The sequence below is a fragment of the Crinia signifera genome, chromosome 2 (assembly GCF_055691185.1).
Source record: "Crinia signifera chromosome 2, ASM5569118v1, whole genome shotgun sequence".
In the NCBI taxonomy this organism is placed as follows: Eukaryota; Metazoa; Chordata; class Amphibia; order Anura; family Myobatrachidae; genus Crinia; species Crinia signifera.
This window is the reverse complement of record NC_139218.1, coordinates 353,110,693-353,133,459: the sequence shown is the minus strand read 5'-3', so window position 1 is coordinate 353,133,459 and position 22,767 is coordinate 353,110,693. Positions and strand designations below refer to the sequence as shown.

Genomic DNA, 22,767 nt, shown 5'->3' with positions numbered 1-22,767 from the left:
GCGAATATTACAAGTATTCAAGTTTGACAGCAAGAGACAAACACAACACACCACATACGTATCCACATACGTCCAAAACAAATCAGATGGAGAGATTGCACTGAAACTAAAGCTGCGTACAAACTTGCACAGCCAGTAAATCGTTGGACCATCGGCCAGTGCATACCATCGATATGTCTGTGAACGGTGTTGTTCACAGGCCTATCACGTCAGCTGGGCAACACATCATTGTGCTGTGTGTGAGTGATCCGGCATTAGGGGCCTGATTCAGAGTTAATTACTGAGTCACAGATCAAGTGAATATCGAATGGCGGTGCATGCATATGGATTGTAGGACGTGAAGAGCGATCTGTGATCATTTTGCAGATCTGCATGGGCGGGGTTTCAAGATGTCTGGGCAGTGGCTGTCTACTCGCAGTCATCTGCAATTTTGCAAATGAGTGGTCAGGTCTGAGTCAGGCGCAGAGCCGACAGTGATGGACAACTCAATGGGCAGGCGCACCAGTTGTGATGTCCTGACGGATGGGGCAGTGTGTATGGAGAACATGCTGCGCAATCCATCTTTTGAGAGATGGAGACACATTGGACTCTCTTATATGCATCTTAGAATATCCCTTACTTTACAGTGGACCCAGCAATCTTCCGATGTAACTCTGGAGAAAGCTGCACTATTCAAGGTTTAAAGCAACAGTAGCGGGTATGGATCATTGGGTAGACAGCAAGTAGGTCAACAAGCATTAGGTCGACACCAATAGGTTGACATGCAGGAAGGTCGACATGACTGAAAGTCGACATGGGTTAGGTCCATGGGTTAGGACATGGGGAAGGTCGATAGTCAAAAGGACGACATGGGGTTTCTCACTGATGGATGATATTTCCCATTGTCAGAAATATTGTCCAGGACTTAGAACCCCCCCATATAGTTTTATTTGACCCTGTGGGATAAAAACATTACATTTTCTGAAATAAATTGTTACTGTAGTAACATATTATACTATAATTATGTCTTGCCCTTCACACTTGGAAACTTCCCTACTGTGTAGTTAATTGGTCCCTTGATTGGTTTGGGAGGTGGCACCTCCCTGAGGAACTGGGAATACTGTACATATGTCTAACCAGTGTATGGAAGGAATCAGAATCTGGCGAGTAGATATATTTTGAGTTTAATTGTATAAGTAACACAATAAAGGGAGAATGGAAACAAAGAAATGTAGAAATACCTTTGCTTCTTGCTCCATTCGTAGTTCAAAGTCTTTTAATTGATTTTCCATCAAAGATTTTTCATCTTCTAAACGCTTGAGGTATTGGTTTAATGAACCCTCAAAGTACAATAAAGGAAATGCGTTTATTAGCATTGCTAGTGCTGGTATCAGTTACAACCAGGGTAATATACATGTTCTCCTGTGTTTGTGCGAGGTTCCTACAAGTACTCTGATTCCTCCCAGAACCCACAAATACTTTGTTCAGGTTAACTGACCGGATAAAACGAACGTTAGTCATTAAGGGCAGTATTCAATGTCAGGGTCACGGCAGTCGAGCTTGCTCGAACGCTGTGACCCAGTACCGTTCTCGGTCAGCTCGACCGAGAACACGCAGGTAGGATTCAATGTCCCACCTGCCGGGGAGCGAAAAGGGGGCGTGGCCGCGAGATGCGGCCGGGAAGAGGCGAGCTGCAGCCGGCAGCTCGTCACTTCCCGGCTGTTCTCAGCAGAACGAGCCAGACAGCTTGTGATGTTGGGCTTGTTCTGCCGAGATACCCTGCTCGATGCTGTCCGGAAAGACAGCATTGAATAGGGCCAGACGGGCAACTCCCCGATGGGAGGTGCTCGCCGGAGATTGAATATCCCTCTTAAACTGTGAACTCCACTGTGGCAGGGACTGATGGGAATGATGAAGCATTACTATAAAGCCCTTTAGGGGAGATGTATTATAATGTGGTGTCACATGTGCTAGATCCAGCACAATTTGACACTTCAATCCAACATCAACATTTATTAAAGCCATTACTCGCTTTTTTCCCTATGGTATCTACAGACATAACAATTTCACAGTCGAAATACTGTTGAATGGAGACATTACTTTGGCAGCTCCTGTTAGAAATAAAAAATAAGCGCACTTCTGTTTGTTTTCATCATATGTTGGCAGGATGCGTAGTGTCCAGTGGTACCTGACTGATGGGAATAGCGAAAAAGAGAACACATTCTCCTGCGCGTAAGACCTTGCACATACGCATTGGGGTCAGCCAGGAGGCATGATTGAGCACAACAGGACTAGACTGAAGCTCTATGTCAGGCATGTCCAAACTATGGCCCTCCAGCTGTTGTGAAACTACAAATCCCATCATGCCTTGCCACAGTTTTGCTATTAGGGAATGTTACAATTGTGGCAAGGCATGATGGGACTTGTAGTTTCACAACACCTGGAGGCCCATAGTTTGGACATGCACGCTCTATGTGATGTGCAGATATCGCTAGCTGGAGGAAGCTTCATTTTCCCCATCCCGGTGGCCGAGAGGTTAATAAAGCTCAGTGTTATTGATTCCTGCTATGCCTCAGCTTTAGAGGCACGATAAGTGCCGTAATAATAACTCTCCCTTTATGTAACAAATAATAATAATAAATAACACTAACAATATTCATGAATAACACATATTTGCCAACTCTCCCAGAATTGTTGTGTACACATGGTGAGATTTTCTGCTCGATTTTAACTATATAGTTCAAATCTAATCGAAATTGAATGGACATCGAACGATTTTCAGCCTCATTCAATGCCGAATTGATCCCGATGTGCGCTCCCCTTTAGTGTAAATCGAATAGCAAATTAGACTGTGCAGGCAAGACTTTATAGTACAGATCTGTAATATATAGTCCAAATCGAATGCGTTTTTGTTGCCGTTCGATTTGATCCCAATCGAACTGGGATCGAATCGCAAGCAAAATCGATGGGCAATTCTCCTGCATGAAACTGATCCCTGTCTGCGCGGTAAATCACACCATGATGACGTGATCATGTCTCCACCCAGGCCACCACCCTGTTTCAGGAGTAAAGCTGGCCATACATTTATTGTCAGATCTGGCTGGTTGAACAAAACCTGGTAATATCTGAGTGACAGTTTTCCAGCATTTCAAAGCAAATGGTCATTTGTCATTTGCTCTCATCCATTACCAGGTTTTTGCTACAACCAGCCAGATCGGACAATAAATCTGTAGCTGTATTTCTAGCTTTATTAGTCACCTGACCAGGCTGATCCCTACCGGAGAGCAAGCATGAAATAACAGATACTGTGAAGTTAATAAAAAAGAACACAAGAAATATGCTTGATTCAAACAAGTTTCGCCTAGTAATGCACAAAAGTCCTGTATTCTACCAATCTGTGTCCTCTTTTCAACACAAAACTATGCTGATCAGTTATGCAAAATCTCACCTCAACCCACATACTGTAGCAAGGTATCCGTTTCGGTACTCTTTACTTAGAAGGGCGCCCACGATTTTGATCGTGGGCATCGTTAGTAAAAAATCTCGGGCATCTCGGGCATTGAATGCACTAAAAAATCGGGTGCGATCAACCGACGAGATGCCCGAGATTTCCCATAGGGAACAATGTTAAATGTCTCAATTGACCCAATTTTCCTGTTCAATGCCTCAATTGACCCGATTTTTCCATAGGAAACAATGTTAAATGGGCCACAGAGGCCAAATAGGCACCCTGAAGTGTATAATGGCCACCCGAATTGTTAACGCCACCCCACGATCAACGTCAACCCGATGCGTGGCGAGCGAAGCGAGCCCGCGAGGGGCGGCGGTACGCGTCCTACGACCTTTTCATACCCCCACTATCCACGTCAGCGTGGAGTTGAGAATAGAAAGTGTGGCGAGCGCAGCGAGCCACCGAGCCCGAAGCGTGGCGAGCGCAGCGAGCCCCGCGAGGGTACGCGGACAGCTGTGAAGCCCGCGAGGGGACGCGGATACCTGTGAAGGTATCCGCGTCCCCACGCGGGGCTCGCTGCGCTCGCCACGCTTCGGGCTCGGTGGCTCACTGCGCTCGCCACACTTTCTATTCTCAACTCCACGCCGACGTGGATAGTGGGGGTATGAAAAGGTCGTAGGACGCGTACCGACGCCCCTCGCGGGCTCGCTACGCTCGCCACGCTTCGGGTTGACGTTGATCGTGGGGTGGCGTTAACAATTCGGGTGGCCATTATTCACTTCAGGGTGCCTATTTGGCCTCTGTGGCCCATTTAACATTGTTTCCTATGGAAAAATTGGGTCAATTGAGGCATTGAACAGGTAAAATCGGGTCAATTGAGACATTTAACATTGTTCCCTATGGGAAATCTCGGGCATCTCGTCTGTCGCATCGCACCTGATTTTTTAGTGCATTCAATGCCCGAGATGGCCGAGATGGGCGCCCTTCTAAGTAAAGAGTACCTCAGTTTCCACCTACATTAACAAATGCAAATATGTAGCTAAATGAATATTGTGGAACATGTTATGTTTATGTCTTTGATTTCAAATTGATGAAATACAATGTATCATCTCTGAATGTTTTTATAATTATGTGTAAAAAAATGAGGATTAGTTAAGACAGGTGTGGTATGTGTTATGGTGAACATGCATTAGGTCTACAGGAACAAAAACACAGCTCGCCAGCGGTAGGCAATATCACCGGAAAAGCAGCTTACTTATAGTTAGTGACTGGAGTGGACAGAGATAAGGGTGGTTTAGTGCAATGGGGCGGTGGAAGACTTTAACAAGAGTCAAAGGAAAATAGGATATATTGATAGTTAAGACAGTTTAACCAAATTGCACTGCAGGTCAGAGAAATAATATTTGGGGTGAGATTTAATAGGATGAGAGATTCAGAAAGTGAGAGATTTGGTGAGAAATCTCCAGTTTTTTTAAAGCGGCAATCATTTACACTACAAAATCAAACTGGTGTTGTAGTGTAAATGATTGCCGCTTTAAAAAAACCTGGAGATTTCTCACCAAATCTCTCACTTTCTGAATCTCTCATCCTATTAAATCTCACCCTTGGTCTTTAAGTATTTGTGGACTGCATGCAAAAGTAGCCAGTATTTAGCCAACATATAAAATACATCTATTTGCTCCCTTGCACTGTAACATTGGTTGTCCAGGTGCAAAGTCTTATTGCTTTACTCCCAACTGGGAATCAGCCCCAGAGCCCTTAAAAAACAACAAACAGATAAATAGGATAGGCCACAATTATAAACTGTCCTATAAATGCTTACCACAGACATCTGCTCAAAGGAGCGAACAGCAGACAATCGATCTAAAATAGGACAAAACAATGTTGAAAAATAATTGTATGTTCAGAAATGTAAACTACAAATAATATTATATAAAATGTGACAATAGATAGTGAGTGTAGGTGTTTGCACTGTTATGAGGCATACACACGGGGTGGTGTGAGGGCCATTTCTAAGCGATCTGTCCAGATCTGTCCTTAGAAATAAAGCACGGATCGCTGTGTGTGTGTGTATGGCACCCAGAGATGGCAATGTGCTTCCCGCACGTCGCTATTGCCTGACTACATTTATACTGCATGCATAAATCTATATAGTATCAATCTAATCATCGTCAGTATTCTCTCACCTGAGAACACTGGCCATGGCAGATCGCTCAGCACACATTGCTGGTGCATCGCTGTGTGCTAAGCATAACTAGATAACTAGATCGCTCCGCACTCAGGCTGACTCGACCTGTGTGTTTTTTTTAAGCAACACTGATTATTATTTATTATAGAACTACGGCTGCCTGTAAGAGGTAATCTTGTAACCAATGGCAGTATGAGGCTACGACATATACTGGAAACTGGGCCACATGTAAATAGCCAAGTCATACTAGAAAATGACTGTTTGAGCTGGAGATGTTGCTGTCATGTTTCTTCTGTGCACCAAATACCTGTGCCTCACATTCCTGACAGTTTGACTGCTAGACATCTCTAGAGCATTCCACCTCCTTGCTATCACCGAGACCTGGCTCTCCACCTCTGATTCTGTCTCTCCGGCTGCTCTCTCCCACGGTGGCCTCTCTTTCTCTCACACTCCCAGGCCGGATGGTCGCCAAGGTGGCGGTGTGGGTTTTCTCCTCTCAGCCTCATGCACCCACAGTGTCATTCACCCTGAACCCTCTCTCCTTTTCTCCTCCTTTGAGTCTCACTCTATCCGTCTATACTACCCCTACCACCTCCGTGTTGCTGCAATCTACCGCCCCCCTGGCCCTATCTCCCAATTTCTTGACAACTTCGCCGCCTGGCTCCCACACTTCCTCTCCTCTGACCTGCCATCTGTCATTCTTGGTGACTTTAACATCCCCTTGGATAAACCCGCTGATCCTGGCACCTCCAAACTCCTCTCTCTCTGCTCCTCTCTTGGCCTATCTCAGTGGACTACCTCTCCCACCCACATCCAAGGACACTCCCTCGATCTCGTCTTCTCTCGCTCTTGTTCCCTTACTGACTACACTATCTCGGCTTTTCCTCTTTCTGACCATCACCTCATCTCCTTCTCCCTCACTGCTTCCCCCTCTCCCACTCCCCCTCCCAAGCGCATTGTCTCACGGCATAACGTCAACACACTTGATCTTGCTGCCTTCTCTAACACGCTGTGTCCTCTTCTCGCCCCAATCACCACCATGTCCTGCCCGAACCTCGCCGCCTCCTTCTATAATGACACCCTATCTTCGACATTGGACTCTGCCTGCCCTCCATCCTCTATCCCCCTTCGATGCTCCAACCCCCAACCGTGGCACTCGCCTATCACCCGATTCCTTAAAAAGTGCTCTCGCACTGCTGAGCGCTTCTGGAAGAAATCACGCTCCCTCGCGGATTATCTCCATTTCAAATTCATTCTTTCCTCCTTCAGCTCTGCCCTTGCTCTGGCCAAGGAATCCTACTTTAAGTCCCTCATCCTTTCCCAATCATCCAATCCCCGCAGGCTCTTCGCCACCTTCAACTCCTTGCTCTCCCCCCCTCCTCCAGCTCTTCCGTCCTCCATCGTAGCCGCTGATTTTGCTACCTACTTTTCAACCAAAATCTCCTCTCTCAGGACTGCCATCACTGCTGCCATGACCCCACCCTCTCCCTCCTCCCCTCCTACATCCCCACTCCCCTCCTTCCAACCCCTGTCCTCATTTTACCCCACCACTGCTGCTGAAGTCCACTCTATCCTTCAATCCGCTTCTCCCTCCACCTGCCCGCTTGATCCTATCCCCTCCAATATTATCCGTCGTCTCAGTCCGTCAGTCTGCTCTCACCTGGCTCACCTGTTTAATCTTTCCCTATCCTCTGGGATCTTCCCTTCCTCCTTCAAACACGCTCTTGTCTCCCCAATTCTCAAAAAAACAAATCTGGACCCCAACTCCCCATCCAACTACAGGCCCATCTCCCTCCTCCCTTTTGCCTCCAAACTCCTAGAACGTCTGACCTATAATCGTCTCCTAAACCACCTTACTGCTAACTCCATTCTCGACCCCCTCCAATCCGGGTTCCGCCCTTTACATTCCACTGAAACTGCCCTGACCAAAGTCACTAACGATCTAATATCGGCTAAATCCAAAGGCCTCTTCTCTATCCTCATCCAGCTTGATCTGTCAGCTGCCTTTGACACTGTTGACCACCCTCTCCTGCTCAACACACTCCGCTCCTTTGGCATCACTGGCACGGTATTCTCCTGGTTCACCTCATACCTCTCCGATCGCTCCTTCTCCGTCTCCACTCCGAGCTCCTCCTCTCCTACTACCCCGCAGCCAGTCGGTGTTCCCCAAGGGTCTGTCCTTGGCCCTCTCCTCTTCTCTCTCTACACCACCTCTCTGGGCACTCTCATCAGCTCCTATGGTTTTCATTACCACCTTTATGCTGATGATACCCTAATCTATCTCTCTTCCCCCGATCTATCCCCATCACTCCTGTCCAAGGTCTCTGAATGCCTCACAGCCATCTCAGCCTGGATGACCCAACGCTTCCTGAAGCTAAACATGGCTAAAACTGAACTTCTAATCTTCCATCCCCCGAACATCCCCTCTTCTCCCACTATCTCCATCAGTATTGGTGAAACCGAGATCACCTCCACCGACCAAACGCGCTGCCTTGGTGTCATCATTGACTCCTCCCTCTCTTTCACCCCCCACATTCGTGCTCTCTCACAGTCTTGCCGCTTTCACCTACGCAACATCTCACGCATCAGACCATTCCTCTCCACTGACGCGACCAAAATTCTCATTCACTCTCTTGTCATCTCCCGCCTTGACTACTGCAACATCCTTCTCTCCGGGCTACCTCTCACCCGCCTCGCACCTCTCCAATCCATTCTTAACGCTGCTGCTAGGCTCATCTTCCTCTCCCGCCGCTCTACCTCCGCCTCCCCCCTCTGTCTATCTCTTCACTGGCTCCCCATTCCTTTCCGAGTTCTCTTTAAACTCCTCACCACCACCTACAAAGCTCTCTCCTCCTCCACCGCTCCTTACCTCTCTTCACTGATCTCTATCCACACTCCCTCCCGTCCTCTTCGCTCCATCGCTGACCGCCGACTGACCTCTCACCTAATCACCTCCTCCCACTCCCGTGTCCAAGACTTCTCTCGCGCTGCCCCCCTGCACTGGAACAACCTCCCGCCACCCATCAGGCTTTCTGATTCCCTTACCTCCTTCAAGCGCTCCCTCAAAACCCACTTTTTTCGACTAGCCTATCCCTCCTCCTAACCTCTTTTGATCCTCTTATCCTGCCTCCTTCCCCTCCGTTCCTACTTATCCTATTGTTTTTCGTTCGTCCACCCACCTATTTTTAGTATGTTAACTCTTATGAGTAGGGCCCTCCTTCCTCACGTACTCACCCTACCTCTTTACCTCACCTGTGCTCCTGTCCTGTTCTTCCCTTCCTCTACTTCATCTTTAGTCTCCTTGACAATTTTGACACCTACTTCTGAACTGATGCTGATTTTAGTTCTACCAGCTATACCCCCATTTATACTGTATTTTTCAACACACCCTGTACGTTACCTCGTCATTTTTTTTTGTTTGCTATGTACGGCGCTGCGGACACTTTGCGGCGCCCTATAAATAAACGTACTACTACTACTACTAGCTCTATTGATATTTTCTGTAATGGCATTTAGTAAGATATTAAAGTGGTTTTAAAAAGGAGAATGCGTTCACGAGGTCAACATATAGGTGTCATAATTGAAACATACCTCTTACCAGCAAGTTTAAAGACACCACTAGTGCGCACAGGGGGATTTGAGTACCCAGAAACCCCCTGACCTAAGAAAGCAAGCATGATATTACAAAGCCCTGCACCGTCACTGCAATCTGATGTGATTTGAGGGTCATTCGGGAGGGCAGAGTCAATATATATATATATATATATATATATATATATAAAGAAGAATTGCTCCTTATTGGCTGGTCGGCGGGACTAAACCCTGGCATGTGGGAGGAGCTGAGAATGTAAACAAACATTTGGGCTTCACTCGCAGGGGTACTGGCAGGCAGAGCAGGCAGTGATCTAGAGAGAGCGAGGGCTGCCTAGGCATGAGGGAATATAAGAGTCGGTGCAGTTTGGGATGGTATGACAAAGATAGAAATCAGAGTGTCACTTACCCATAGAAGTGCAGTGTAGATGGGGTAGCCAATCAGGTGTAGAAGGGGTGGTAGCTTAGGTGGAGGTACATAAGAGGTAGTCAGGTGATCCATCTTCCTCTTGAGTCTGGATTCCTACCCTCCCTCGCAGGGGCTGGCTGGCAACTTTTAGCCTAGGGGGCAAGTCCAAAGCACTGGCCCATAATCAGCCAAGTCACCGTCGGAAGGAATGCTTTTGCGCGCCGTAGGCGCGCCGAAAAATTAGGGGCGTGGCCTATCATAAGGGGCGTTGCCTGTACCATGATTGTATTGTGTACCTGCAGATTGCACATTTTAGCGAACCTTGTAATACCCATTACACATAAAGCCACATGCCGTAATGCCAATTACACATTATGCTGAACACCATGATGCCAGTTACACATTACGCCCAACACTGCGATGCTAATTACTCAATACACCGCACACTGTGATGCTAATTACACATTATGCTGCACACCTTGATGCCCATTACACCCCATACTGTGATGGCAATTACCCAATGCTCCCCACACCGTAATGTCCATTACGCACCATACCATGATGCCCATTACACCGCACAATGTGATGTCCACAGTGCCAGATATGCCCCCACAGTGCAAGATATTCCGCCACAGTACCAAATACACATATGCCCCCACAGTGCCAGACACAAATGCCGCCACAGTGCCAGATATTCTGCCACAGTGCCAAATACGCATATTCCTCCACAGTGCCAGATATGCCCCCAGAGTGCCAGAGACACATATGCCCCCAGAGTGCCAGAGACACATATGCCCCCACAGTGCCAGAGACACATATGCCCCCACAGTGCCAGAGACACATATTCCCCCACAGTGCCAAAGACACATATGCCCCCACAGTGCCAGATATGCCCCCACAGTGCCAGAGACACATATGCCCCCACAGTGCCAGAGACACATATGCCCCCTCAGTGCCAGAGACACATATTCCCCCACAGTGCCAAAGACACATATGCCCCCACAGTGCCAGATATGCCCCCACAGTGCCAGAGACACATATGCCCCCACAGTGCCAGAGACACATATGCCCCCACAGTGCCAAATACACATATGCCCCCACAGTGCCAGACACATATGCCCCCACAGTGCCAGATACACATATGTCCCCACAGTGCCAGATACACATATGCCCCCACAGTGCCAGATACACATATGCCCCCACAGTGCCAGATATGCCCCCACAGTGCCAAATACACATATGCCCCACAGTGCCAGATACACATATGCCCCCACAGTGCCAAATACACATATGCCCCCACAGTGCCAGATACACATATGACCCCACAGTGCCAAATACACATATGCCCCACTGTGCCAGATACACATATGTCCCCACAGTGCCAAATACATATATGCCCCCACAGTGCCAGATATGCCCCCCACAGTGCCAGATACACATATGCCCCCACACAGTGCCAGATATGCCCCCACACAGTGCCAGATATGCCCCCACACAGTGCCAGATATGCCCCCACACAGTGCCAGATATGCCCCCACAGTGACAGAAACACATATGCTGGGGTGAGGGAGGGGGGGGGGGGGAGAGCGCTTACCCACTCGCTAGCTGCGGGCCGTGCTGCGGCTGGATCAGCTTCTCCAGCCCTCCTGCGCTGGCCGCGGCTTCCAGAACACGGCCGCGGCCGTGTTCTGGAAGCCGCGGCCAGCGCAGGAGGGCTGGAGAAGCTGATCCAGCCGCAGCACGGCCCGCAGCCAGTGGGTGGGTAAGCGGCCCGGGGGGCATATGGCACTCTGCCCCCCGGCCCAGCCCGCCCCTGCTCCCTCCCTTGTGCTAACCTACCACATGGCCTTTCGGCCGTCACCCAAATTTGGCTCTCATCAATTTAAATATTAATTGGCGGGAGGGCGCTCTCGATCAGCAGTCCAGTTTGAAGTACAGGTGGTCACTGTGAGGTATTGCCACCCTCTGCCAGGAAGGCTGGTGAGTTCTGCCCCCGAGGGGGGAAGCAGGACACTTTTAGAACTGTCCTCATTAGGCCCTAGCAGGGGCGGCAAGACAGTCACAGCGCAGGCTGGCTTTGAATTCAATGGGGGCGGTTCCTCGCCCTAGTTACAAGTTGGGGCGTTGTAGTCGCCGCCATTGCTAACGTTTATGACTGGCTGGTCTCCAAGCGCTCTCTAGGCCATCCCACAATAAATACCCTTTACCTTTTTAAACTTATGCAGTGGTTGTCCGTGTCGTTATTTCAGGTCACGTGTCCGTGTGAGTTATTTCAGGTCATGTGTCCTTGTGATTTACTGCTAGGGGTAATCAAGGTTTAAGTTGAAAGAAAAGGTTCATCTCAATAATGCATTAGACGCCTTATCCGGGAGGCGTGCCCGTTTGGACTCTACAAGAACAGGGCTTTGAGGGAATCCATAGGTAATGTATGTGTAAATTAATGTAGTGTGTAATAAAGTTATACTGTTTGTTTGTGTGTGTGTTTTATTTCACTATTTGTCATATTGTGGCCCTTTAATTCCCCGCATGCTGGGACTTGTGGTTCTCCAAGTCCCTGCATGTGGTGCAGGCTTGCTGTGACTTGTAGTTCCACAACATTGCACAAGTTTAATCTATTGTTAACTATTTATCAGCCTGGTGCCCACCACCCCAGGGGCATCAGCCTGGGCAGCGATAGCTCTGGAGGAGAGGGGGGACCCCTTTATTGGGGGGAGTCCCCACTCTTCCAGGGTCCCTGTTTGGGCTGAACAGCCACGGGTATGAATGCTTTTGCTGGGGGAACTTGCATAAAAAGATTCCCCCGGCTGTGGCATTACCCTGTTGGCTGTTTGGGCCTGGTGCTGGTTGCCAAAATATGGGGGACCCCTACTAATTTTGTCCCCCATATATTGGGAACCAGGACCAGCCTTCAGCCTGATGCTGGTTTAAGAAACCCCTGAATTTCTAAAACCAGGACCGGTTCTTTGAGCCCTGGGCTGGTTAAGCTCAGGAGGGGGGGGACCCAACGTCGTTTTTAAAAATAATTTTTTACAAAAACCACACATTAACATGTCTAACAAATCGTACATGTGCATTAATTAGCACATTTTCCTGACTAAAATTTGCACATTTTCCTGACTAAAGTTCACACTTTATTGCATCACATTGCATCACATCGCATTTTTCATGCCTCAATTCGCATTCCATACAATTGTTGATTTCTTAAAAAAAAAAAACATGTGCGATTTGAAAACATGCAATATGGTGCGATTTCAGAACCTTACTAAAAATCACATCCTAATAAATGTCACCCTACATCTCTACCTGTGCCTATACAACCAGAATGATCAATTAATTCAATAGTGACATCACAGAGGCACTGTACCATGCCAGTGATGTATTACTAGTTGATAGACTCAACTCAAAATGCCTGCCTTTGATGTATACCTTACCTCTAGAGAAAGCAATATGGAACCTCACTCTTAAGCCCCCTGCACACTAGCTGACTCGGCTGGGGTGCAGGCATCGGCAGGAGCATTCACACTTGCCGTTGCAGGCTTGGAAGGGAGTGATGGTGGGCAGCTGCAACATGGCCATAGTTAATATGGATCTCCTTCGTATGAACATGCAGGACGAAGGAGGGGGTTGTTAACGATGCATGGGAGGGCATACCAAATTACTATTACACTCTAACCTGTGCACTTGCTGGGTGACCGGGAACATGTGACTTGCTCGGTGGTTTGAAAACTGTGACAGTTATTTACAGTCACCCACTAAGCCGGGATTTTTGGCAATTCGACTCCTAAGGGGGTGAAGGTGGTAAAATGCTATGCCAAGTGAACAGGAGCTAGATTTGCATAATACAATAATACAGAGATTACATACCTGTTGGATTGCCGCGTAAATATTCCGATTTTTCTTGAAGTACATGACTTTGTCTTTCTAATTGTTTGTTTAGTTCAAGCTGCGTCTCATACCTCGTCTTCCATTCACTTCCTGATACATGGGAAAACAGGTCATGAGCCCATTAGGTTTGTCGTAATACAAAATGTACGATTATAATGCTGCCCTTATTCTAATTGCTTCTGTTACATACATGATCAAAAGCTCCATGTTTATGCAAATCTTTCTCTCTCTCTCTATATATATATATATATAATATATGTACAGGGCCGGCACCACCACTAGGCAGCTCTAGGCATTTGCCTAGGGCGCCGGCACCTGGAGGGCGGCAGTTCGCCCCTCACCCCCAGCATGGAGGGTTAGCGAACTGTGTAAAAAACTTGCGGCGCCGGCGTCCCTGCAATGCTGGAGCGGGCAGGGGTGTCCGTGCCGCGGGGGTACCTGCGGCGCTGTCATTGTGTATAAAGCTGGCGGTGGCCAGCGGGGTCCCTGCAGTGAATAGAAAATAACTAGTGCTTCCCGCGCCGCATATCGTTAGTTATTTTCTATTCACTCCAGGGACCCCGCCGGCCGCCGCCAGCTTTATACACAATGACAGCGCCGCAGGTACCCCCACGGCACGGACACCCCGGCCCACTACAGCACTGCAGGGAAGCCGGCGCCGCAAGTTTTTAACACACCCTTTCCATGTGTCAACCACTACCATTTTGACCTGTTGCTTGTGCTGACCTAGTGCATGTCGATCTTTTGCCTGTCGACCAATTATGGTCGACCTAACAATCGGAAACCTAAGGAAAGCAGGTGCAGCTCGCCACATACGCTTTCATACTTGGACAAATTCCCCAATGCAGCAGACTGCAGAGCCCTATAACAAATCACACCCCACCAATAATCCAGCACAATCTGTTGGTGGGTACGGTCTGTGTCGTCAGCGTTATGTCGGACATGGAATGCTGACACGGTAGTAATGTATTGGCTCTAGAACTTTCATTCTAAAGGAGAAACATTGGCAGCATAAAACATCTGAGAATGGTTATTACATGTATTTGCTGTATGTCCCTAGATGACCCATAACGTTTTCTTGAGAATAATAAAATCTCTGGGAATGGAATTAAATGGAACATACGTAGCTACCTTGTTTAAATCACAGGAAAGTTTGTGCATCGGTCCACAAGGCTGGCAATAAATATGTCGGCAAGCACAATGTCGACAGTTATGACATTGACAGGCAACACTGTCAGAATACTGGCATTATGGTTAGGCCGAGAGGCATACAAATATTAGAAGAATGGGCAAGTATCCAGATCTTGCCCCAATGCTTGCAACTACCCTGCAGCTGTCTACAAATGTGTGCGGTTCGGGGATGCCAATTACCCGAATCATGCGGAATAGTAATGCCTTTAGGTGATGTCACATACAGCGACCTCCCCCTATTATTGAGCCATGTCCCCACACCTCCTTCCACTGTACCTCCTCTTGCAATGGATAGACAGAAAGTCAGCAACTCTGGGTTTAGGCTGCATGGGCAAGAGAGTGAGGGTTAGGCTGTGAGAGGGAGTGTCGACATGGTCATAGTGTCTGGCCGCTGTCCATGTTGACATTTATTATGTATAACAGTCATAACACTTTCCTAGCCACCAGTATGCCGAACATGAAATGCTATGTCCTGTGTTGTCACTGTGGCCCTTATTCTGGTTCACTCACAAAGGCCAATTATTTTTGAAATGGACAAAACCATGTGCACTGCAGGTGGGGCAGATGTAACATGTGCAGAGAGAATTAGATTTGGGTGGAGTTTTATGTCAAAGTGAGATCTATATTTAGCAAACAGTATTTACCCTGCACAGAAACAAAATAACCCACCCAAATCTAACTGTCTCAGCACATGTTAAGGCCCCCATACACTATGCGATTTTGGGGGGGGGGGGGGGGGGGGGGGGGGGGGTCAGCGTAGGGAACAGGGAGCCAGGCAGTTGCAGATGCTGGCAGCACTTAAAAAAAAAAGCTCCTACAAATTAATAGGAAGCCACCATTGATTGATTGAGACCTCTCTCAGCCAATCAGTGGCTGCCCATTCATATGTATGGGCTTTTTTTTTTTTAAGTGCTCCCGCCGCCGGCGTTCGCTGCCCCTCTGACTGCAGCTCCCTGGGAGTTGCATGTGATAAATCGCATGTGATTTATTACATGCAAAACTGGCACATGAAGTGCCTAATCGCATGTGATCCCTCCCAGGGAGCTGCCGGGACAATCCTTAGGACAAGTTGGACTAATGTATGGGGGCCTTTACATCTGCCCCACCTGCAGTGCACATGGTTTTGTCCATTTGAGAAGGAATTTGCCTTTGCAAGTGAACCAGAATAAGGACCTGTGTTGCAGGCAGAACTGTACATATGCTGCCAAAGCCAATGCAAGCTTTATATCTGGAATATAGAAAACAACTTGCAATTCAAACACAAATCACTTCAGAAAACCAGGGAATGAAGTAATTCTTCACCACATAAGAGAATGATGACCTAATATGCAGATACTGATACCACGGTACTTGTGTATTATCACCGCGCCCATCGCGTCGCATCGCATACCACTAATTAAGGTATGCGATGGGACCCGATTTGAGCCTTTCCCCGGGATGAGTGTACAATTTTAATATCGCGTCGCATCGCATGCCATTATAATGGCATGCGATGCGATTTGGGCTAATTCCCATGTTAAATGCCCACCCAGACCCGATTTTTAATTGTATCCCCATCCTGATGGGTAATGACTATGTTAAATGCCCCCCTATTGTTAATGCCACCCCACTATCAACGGCAACCCGAAGCGTGGCGGTACGCGTCCTCCGACCTTTTCATACCCCCACTATCCACGTCGGCGTGGAGTTGATTTTATATAGTGTGGTGAGCGCAGTGAGCCACCAAGCCTGAAGCGTGGCGAGGGGACGCGCATTACTTCACAAGTATTACGCGTGCGCTCGCCACACTATATAATATCAACTCCACGCAGACGTGGATAGTGGGGGTATGAAAATGTCGGAGGACGAGTACCACCGCCGCTCACCACGCTTTGGGTTGGCATTGATAGTGGGGTGGTGTTAACAATGGGGAGGGGGGCATTTAACATAGTCATTACCCATCAGGGTGGGTGTACAATCTAAAATCGGGTCTGGGGGGGCATTTAACATAGGAATCAGGCATCTGGGTGCCTGTACAATTAAATATCGGGTACAATCGCGTCGTATCGCATGCGATCATATCGATCGCAATGCAATTTTTTGGTTGTACAATGCCCTGCGATGGAAATCGGGGGCGCCGTGATAATACACAAGTACCGATACCACTAATCACAGCGCTCCTATATGGCAATACAAAACCATAGTGTACATAGAATATATAACAATTTATTCAATATGTCATACACCATAAAACTACTATACCCATTAAAAACCAAACATAAAAGTAATAAAGTAATAAATGTGGCCACAGTAGTTTTAGGTATAGTCGAAGTAAATGCCTTTAGACGTTAGGTCATAATACAAGTCATAATAAAAGCATTCAGAATCTGCAGCTTTTCATATCACAGATGAAGCCAGAGATACTGTATACTTTACCACACCACATCTAACATTTCATGTTAATGACTAAAACTGTTGGGGCTATAAAGCTTTATAGTAATTGGCTGGCTGAGCATCACTGTAAATGTAGTTCTGTAGCTGCCTGACTGTTCACACACACACACACACACACACACACACACACACTCACTCTAACACACACACACACACACACACACACTCTAACACAATGAACAGCTGCTGCTTTGGTAAACATAATCAGGACAAATATGTTAGTCCCTTACAATCCCCATAACCTGAATATGCTGCTTTTAATGCCTTTTGTGTTATGCTCAGTCTCCTTAATGGAGAACATGAGTCATTTCTCTTAGTACGTTCTTATGCTCTTAAGGATTTAATACATCTGAGGTTCCTTGTAGTCATTGCTGAAGACTCCTGGGGATCTAGAAAGGCCTCTCCATTAGTACTTACTAAGCCATATATATTGTTAATCAGAAAAGTGCATTTTGCTTCACATTAAACATAATATACAAAGCCTTTTACAGACTGATTCCAACAGCATATAAGGTACAAATAATAATATGGGAACAGAACAGCTAATATGTATTCAATTTGTTGCCAGACAATGCCCAAATCAGTAAAAAAAATAATAATAATTAACATGCAGGAGAGAGAGAGAGAGAGAGAGAGAGAGAGAGAGAGAGAGAGAGAGAGAGAGAGAGAGAGAGAGAGAGAGAGAGAGAGAGAGAGAGAGAGAGAGAGAGAGAGAGAGAGAGAGAATGAATGACAGGAGCTGATTGGATGGCACAACTTTGTCTCTTCACAAGCTGTGATTAAAAGTCCCCGTAGTGTTACTCTATTTTATATACAACACATTCAACCTTCTGAGAACACATGGACACAAATGTCATCCTGGCGCCAGGTGTCTAGTACATATGAAAACCCTCCCTGTGTTATTTTTACAGCTGCGAACCTTCAAAGAGGAATGCCAATCCTCTCACAATAACAACAGAAAAAGAACATGGAGCTGATTAAATAACCTGCACAGTGGGGAGAGTAGGGAACCTGCACAGTGGGAAAAGCGCATACGGCCTTTACTTTCTGGAATGCCCTCATACTTCTAGATCCTCAAAGAAAGCAGTGACCTGATACAAGACAGATAAATATATCCACTGTATCTAGGGTCATTGGCTTTGGGAGGGCAGTTAATTAAAAAGATTGGCAAGGAAAAGGTCTTTGCTGTTAATAAGACAACGTATAACCATCAACTAGTAGAATAACCTAGAGATCCAATACCCAGTTTTCCACCCATTTTCTAATAAATATGGTAAAAAAATCTGCTTTATATAGACTTGAGTTCAGCCGGGACATTGAAGAGCTACCTCCAGAGATCCTGGTAAACACAGACAAATAGTATTTGATGGCAGAGAAGAACCATGTGGCCCATCTAGTCTGCCCCTTTTTTAACCATAACCCTATTTGATCCTTATTTCTTTGTAAGGATGTGCTTATACCTATCCCATGCATGTTTAAATTGTTCTACTGTCTTAGCCTCTGCTACTGTACCTCTGAGGCTGAGCCACTTGTCCACTCCCCTTTCTGTGGAGCAATTTTTCCTCAGATTTCCCCTGAACTTCCGCCCTCCAGTGTCAGTGCATGTCCTTGTGTTCTACTAGTTCTCTTCATTTGAGCAATGTTTCCCTCCTAGACCTTGTTATAGCCCTTCATATATTTGAAAGTTTCTATCATGTCCCCCCTTTCCCTTCCCTGCTCCAAACTCTACATATTGAGATTTTTTGACCTTCTGGGTATGTTTTGTGATGTAGACTATGCACCATTTTAGTTGCCCTTCTTTGTACCATCTCTAGAGTATTTACATCCTTCAGAAGATATGACCTTGTCATTATTGCAATTGGTTCTGGGATTTTATTCCCTAGGCTCCTAGCATTTGCATACATAGGGCAGTATTCAATTACAGTCGAAAAACGTCAGCTTCTGACTTTTCAGTGGAACCCATGATTTGACCTATTCCATTCTTTTGATTTTTTTTTTCCCGACAGGTTGGAATGCTCCGACCTGCCAGAAACCAGGTGGATTCACTAGCCACCAATCCGCCTGCTTTTGTTGGAAACGGGGCCAAATTCTACAGGTTTTGGCCTGTTTCCGACAATCTTAATCCAACTTTTAAAAAAGTCAGATTGAGAAGATGAAGCAGGGAGCACCATGGCCCTTATTCTGATCGGTGCGGATATATCCGCGTGCGTTCGGCCCGCCGATGTTTTGTGTCTGCGCGTGTGCAGAGGCGTCTCTGCGCATGTGCGAGCGGGGCGTACGGCGAAATTCCGCATGATATGTGAACACTCCGAACAGGGGGTGGAGAGGGGCGTGAAGGGCTATTTGGGCTCATTACCATATGCATACGCCCCGCGTTTCATGGGAGTTCCCATGAAAACGCTGGGCGTACGTATGGTAATGCGGCCGTGACGCACGTGTAGGGGGCGGACATATGACATCGCCGGATGTCAGCTGCCCGCCCAGATCCCTGCTTTTGCACGGAAAAATGTCCGTGTGGTCTGAGGTTGCGGGAGCTGCCTGACCACTCGGTCCTGCATTCGATGGTCTGCGACCATCGAATGATGGGGGAGGTTCCCTTAGATGGAGGAGGCGTATTCCGTGAAAAATACACGTGCGGTCCGTTCGGACAGCTTCTTACCGCATACGGACGGAGTTGGCGATCCGTATGGAAGGCGGGGTTTCGCACGCACGGTCCTGGCCGCATAATCGGCTCCGACCGCTCCGATCAGAATAAGGGCCCAGGTGAGCAGCAGCAGCAGCAGCAGCACACCAGGCACCATCCTCCCTTCGCTCACCGATCCTGGCAGTCTAACAGTCGGATTTGCTGCAATTATACCCTATTTCCTTTTATAAAATTACTTTCTTTACCTTCATCATCCACACTCTTCAATTTTCTTTCCAGATCTGCAATTGTGTTTTTCATTTCAAATATGGAGGATTCCAAAACTTCCCTGAGCAAATCAAAAATATTGAACTTTACTATTAATACTAAATACTTGAGCCTGGGGTAAAGTGTTAATAAGCAGACAAAATACTTAACAGGAGAACTAATTATTTGAGAAATAAAATCTATAGGCATGTATCATGTAATAGGTCTCGTTCAGAAATAATTGCATATTTAGAAGTGTCTGAACAGAGCTAGCGAGTGAACTGTGCTCCTTCCACAGTGCTGTATATTACATTAACAGAGAAGTGACAAATCATTAAGGTTTCATTTTAATTATACCCTGTGATCAGAGATAAATTTACATAATTGGAGACCGCACTTTTATGATCTCTGAAAATTAACATTCAGCTGAAGAATCAGTTTTCCTGTGACTGAGGATAGTTATACTGCCCCACGCAATGGGCCTAATTCACGTTTGTACACAAATGCAATTGCAAATGTGAGTTTCTAAGCTACGGAGCTGCTAATGTTAACAAGTGAAGCTGCCACCCTGGCTTGCAAAAGAGATGCCCATCGTAAGGCATCATAAACACATTCGCAGCTGCGTATACATTCGCAGCCTTTACGCTTTATACGGAGACGCTCACTCGCCCCATTCCCGGCAATGGACGCACGAGCATGTGAGATGCTCACGTGTCCATGTCTGCTGGCGTACCAGCCGCCAGATACGGGCGTCTGGAGCAACAGCAGAGCTGATAAGAACAGATTCATCTGTAGATTTGGGTGGGATTTGTGCTTCAAACTGATATCTATATTGCAGTGTAAAAATAAAGCAGCCAGTATTTACCCTGCACAGAAACAAAATAACACCCAAATGTAACTCTCTCTGCACATGTTGGTCGAAATGTAATAGGGTGCGATTTTCTAGACATTTTTTTGGAAAGAACAGGTGAATTCACACATTTTCCGAAAAAAATAAAAATGGTGTGGGGTACCCTCTCCTGAGCATTACCAGCCCCCGGCTCATTGAGCCGGTCCTGTTTTCAAAAATACGGGGGACAAAAAGCATAGGGGTCCCCCATGTTTCTGAAACCAGCCCCGGACTCTTGGACCGGTCCTGGTTCCAAAAATACGGGGGACAAAAAAACTGTGGGTCCCCCCATATTTTGGAACCAGCACCGGGCTTCAACAGCCCGCGGTGTCAAACCACAGCCGGGGGACACTTTTTTACATAAGGTCCCCCCGGTCGTATCATGCTCAACGTAGCTGGTCAGCCCTGGACGGGGTACCTGAGGGAGAGGGGACCCCCTCAATAAAGGGCTGAAGCCCGGGGCTGTCCCCGGCGTCCGTGGGCTGTGGACGCCGTGCTGATACGTGTAAAAAAAACATAACTTTTTACAGGTGAACTACAAGTCCCTGCAGGCCTTCACCGCATGCTGGGACTTGGCAAACCACAAGTCTCAGCATGCGGGGCATTAATGGGCCGACTTAGACTTGTAGTCCACCTGTAAAAAGAATTTAAAAACACACACACACACAGAGAACAGTAAAACTTTATTATGCACACACTCATTTTACCATTTAGACAAACCTGTCTGATTCACTATCAGGGGGAGCAAAATTTATAGTTACGCCGCTGAGGTCAGTTAATAATTTGGGGATGTAACTATGAGCTTGAAAGTAAGCAAATAAAGGAAAGACTATATTAGGAACTAGGTATTTTGGTCTGGAAAGATCAAGAACTGAAGTAAGTTCTTCATCCAAACACTGATGTACAAGACGTAAACCCCCAAGATGCCATTGCAAAAAACTATGTCAGCTCTACCGCTTTGAAAATCACGATGATAATTCATTATAATTCAGTGACAAGAACAGTGAGCGAGTACTGGGCAAGCCAAACCTTCAGCGTACAGTGTGCCAGGCCATATTTGGAGTAAATAGTAGAGGCTGACGGTAATCCTAATTTACGATGTAATAGAAGGCAATGGCGTATGTGATAATACAACCAGTGAGTCCCCTGTAAGAAATGCCTGATCTAATGTTAGTCAAACAAAGTTATTCGTTCCTCCAACCCAGTCAAGAGCATAGCGTAGGTTAGAGGTCACTGAATATTAGTTGACCACCCAGCGACAAAGGCTGTTGCATTTTCAACAAGGAAATTCTGGGCCACTTCCCACTCACTATGTTTTTAATTTATGTTGGAGGTTTTGGAGGTCTGTGAGTGTGACCTCTCCTAACTTTTTACCTGTATTTATAAAGCTGTAGATCTCCTCACACCCCAGCAGCAGGCATAGGAGTAGGCATTGTATAGCACTCCAGCTGCAGTGGAACTACACACACCAGCAATACTGTGATGTGTGGTGCCACACGTTGCCTACCCCCTACCATAGGGCACTCTGAGCCTGACGGAGACTCTCCCGGCTGCTCTCCCTGACGTAGAACAGGGTGACCCTAGAAGTGCAGGTAATGCACAACATGATAAAAATCTACTGTTTCTCACTTCATCCTCATTTCCACCTGCAGCTCGTCCACCTGCGGCTGGTCGTCAGAGGGTGCTCGCATATGCTCCATCCTCCTCCTACTAGTCTTTTGCACAACCTGTAGGACCGATGGACTGACAGTTGTTGCTGGTTGCTATGGTTACAGAAATGCAGGTACAGCATTTGACGTGCTGCCTTCGAGTGCGTCGCTAACGTGCTGACGCCAAGAAGGGCGTGTCGAGCGCAGTCAGT

General features: G+C 47.0%; 1 protein-coding gene across 1 annotated transcript in view; it reads right to left on the bottom strand.

Annotated features, from left to right (window-relative positions):
• CCDC169 (coiled-coil domain containing 169) overlaps positions 1–22,730 on the bottom strand; it is a 57,912-nt gene extending 35,182 nt beyond the window's left edge. The window contains exons 1-5 of the mRNA XM_083169783.1: positions 22,536–22,730; positions 20,017–20,099; positions 13,483–13,593; positions 5,253–5,293; positions 1,221–1,319 (exon numbers count right to left, since the gene is read on the bottom strand). Of these exons, the coding sequence (XP_083025909.1) occupies positions 1,221–1,319; positions 5,253–5,293; positions 13,483–13,593; positions 20,017–20,099; positions 22,536–22,606 (405 nt within the window). The 5' untranslated portion in view covers positions 22,607–22,730. The remainder of the gene's footprint in view (positions 1–1,220; positions 1,320–5,252; positions 5,294–13,482; positions 13,594–20,016; positions 20,100–22,535) is intronic.
• Positions 22,731–22,767: the final 37 nt, after the last annotated feature.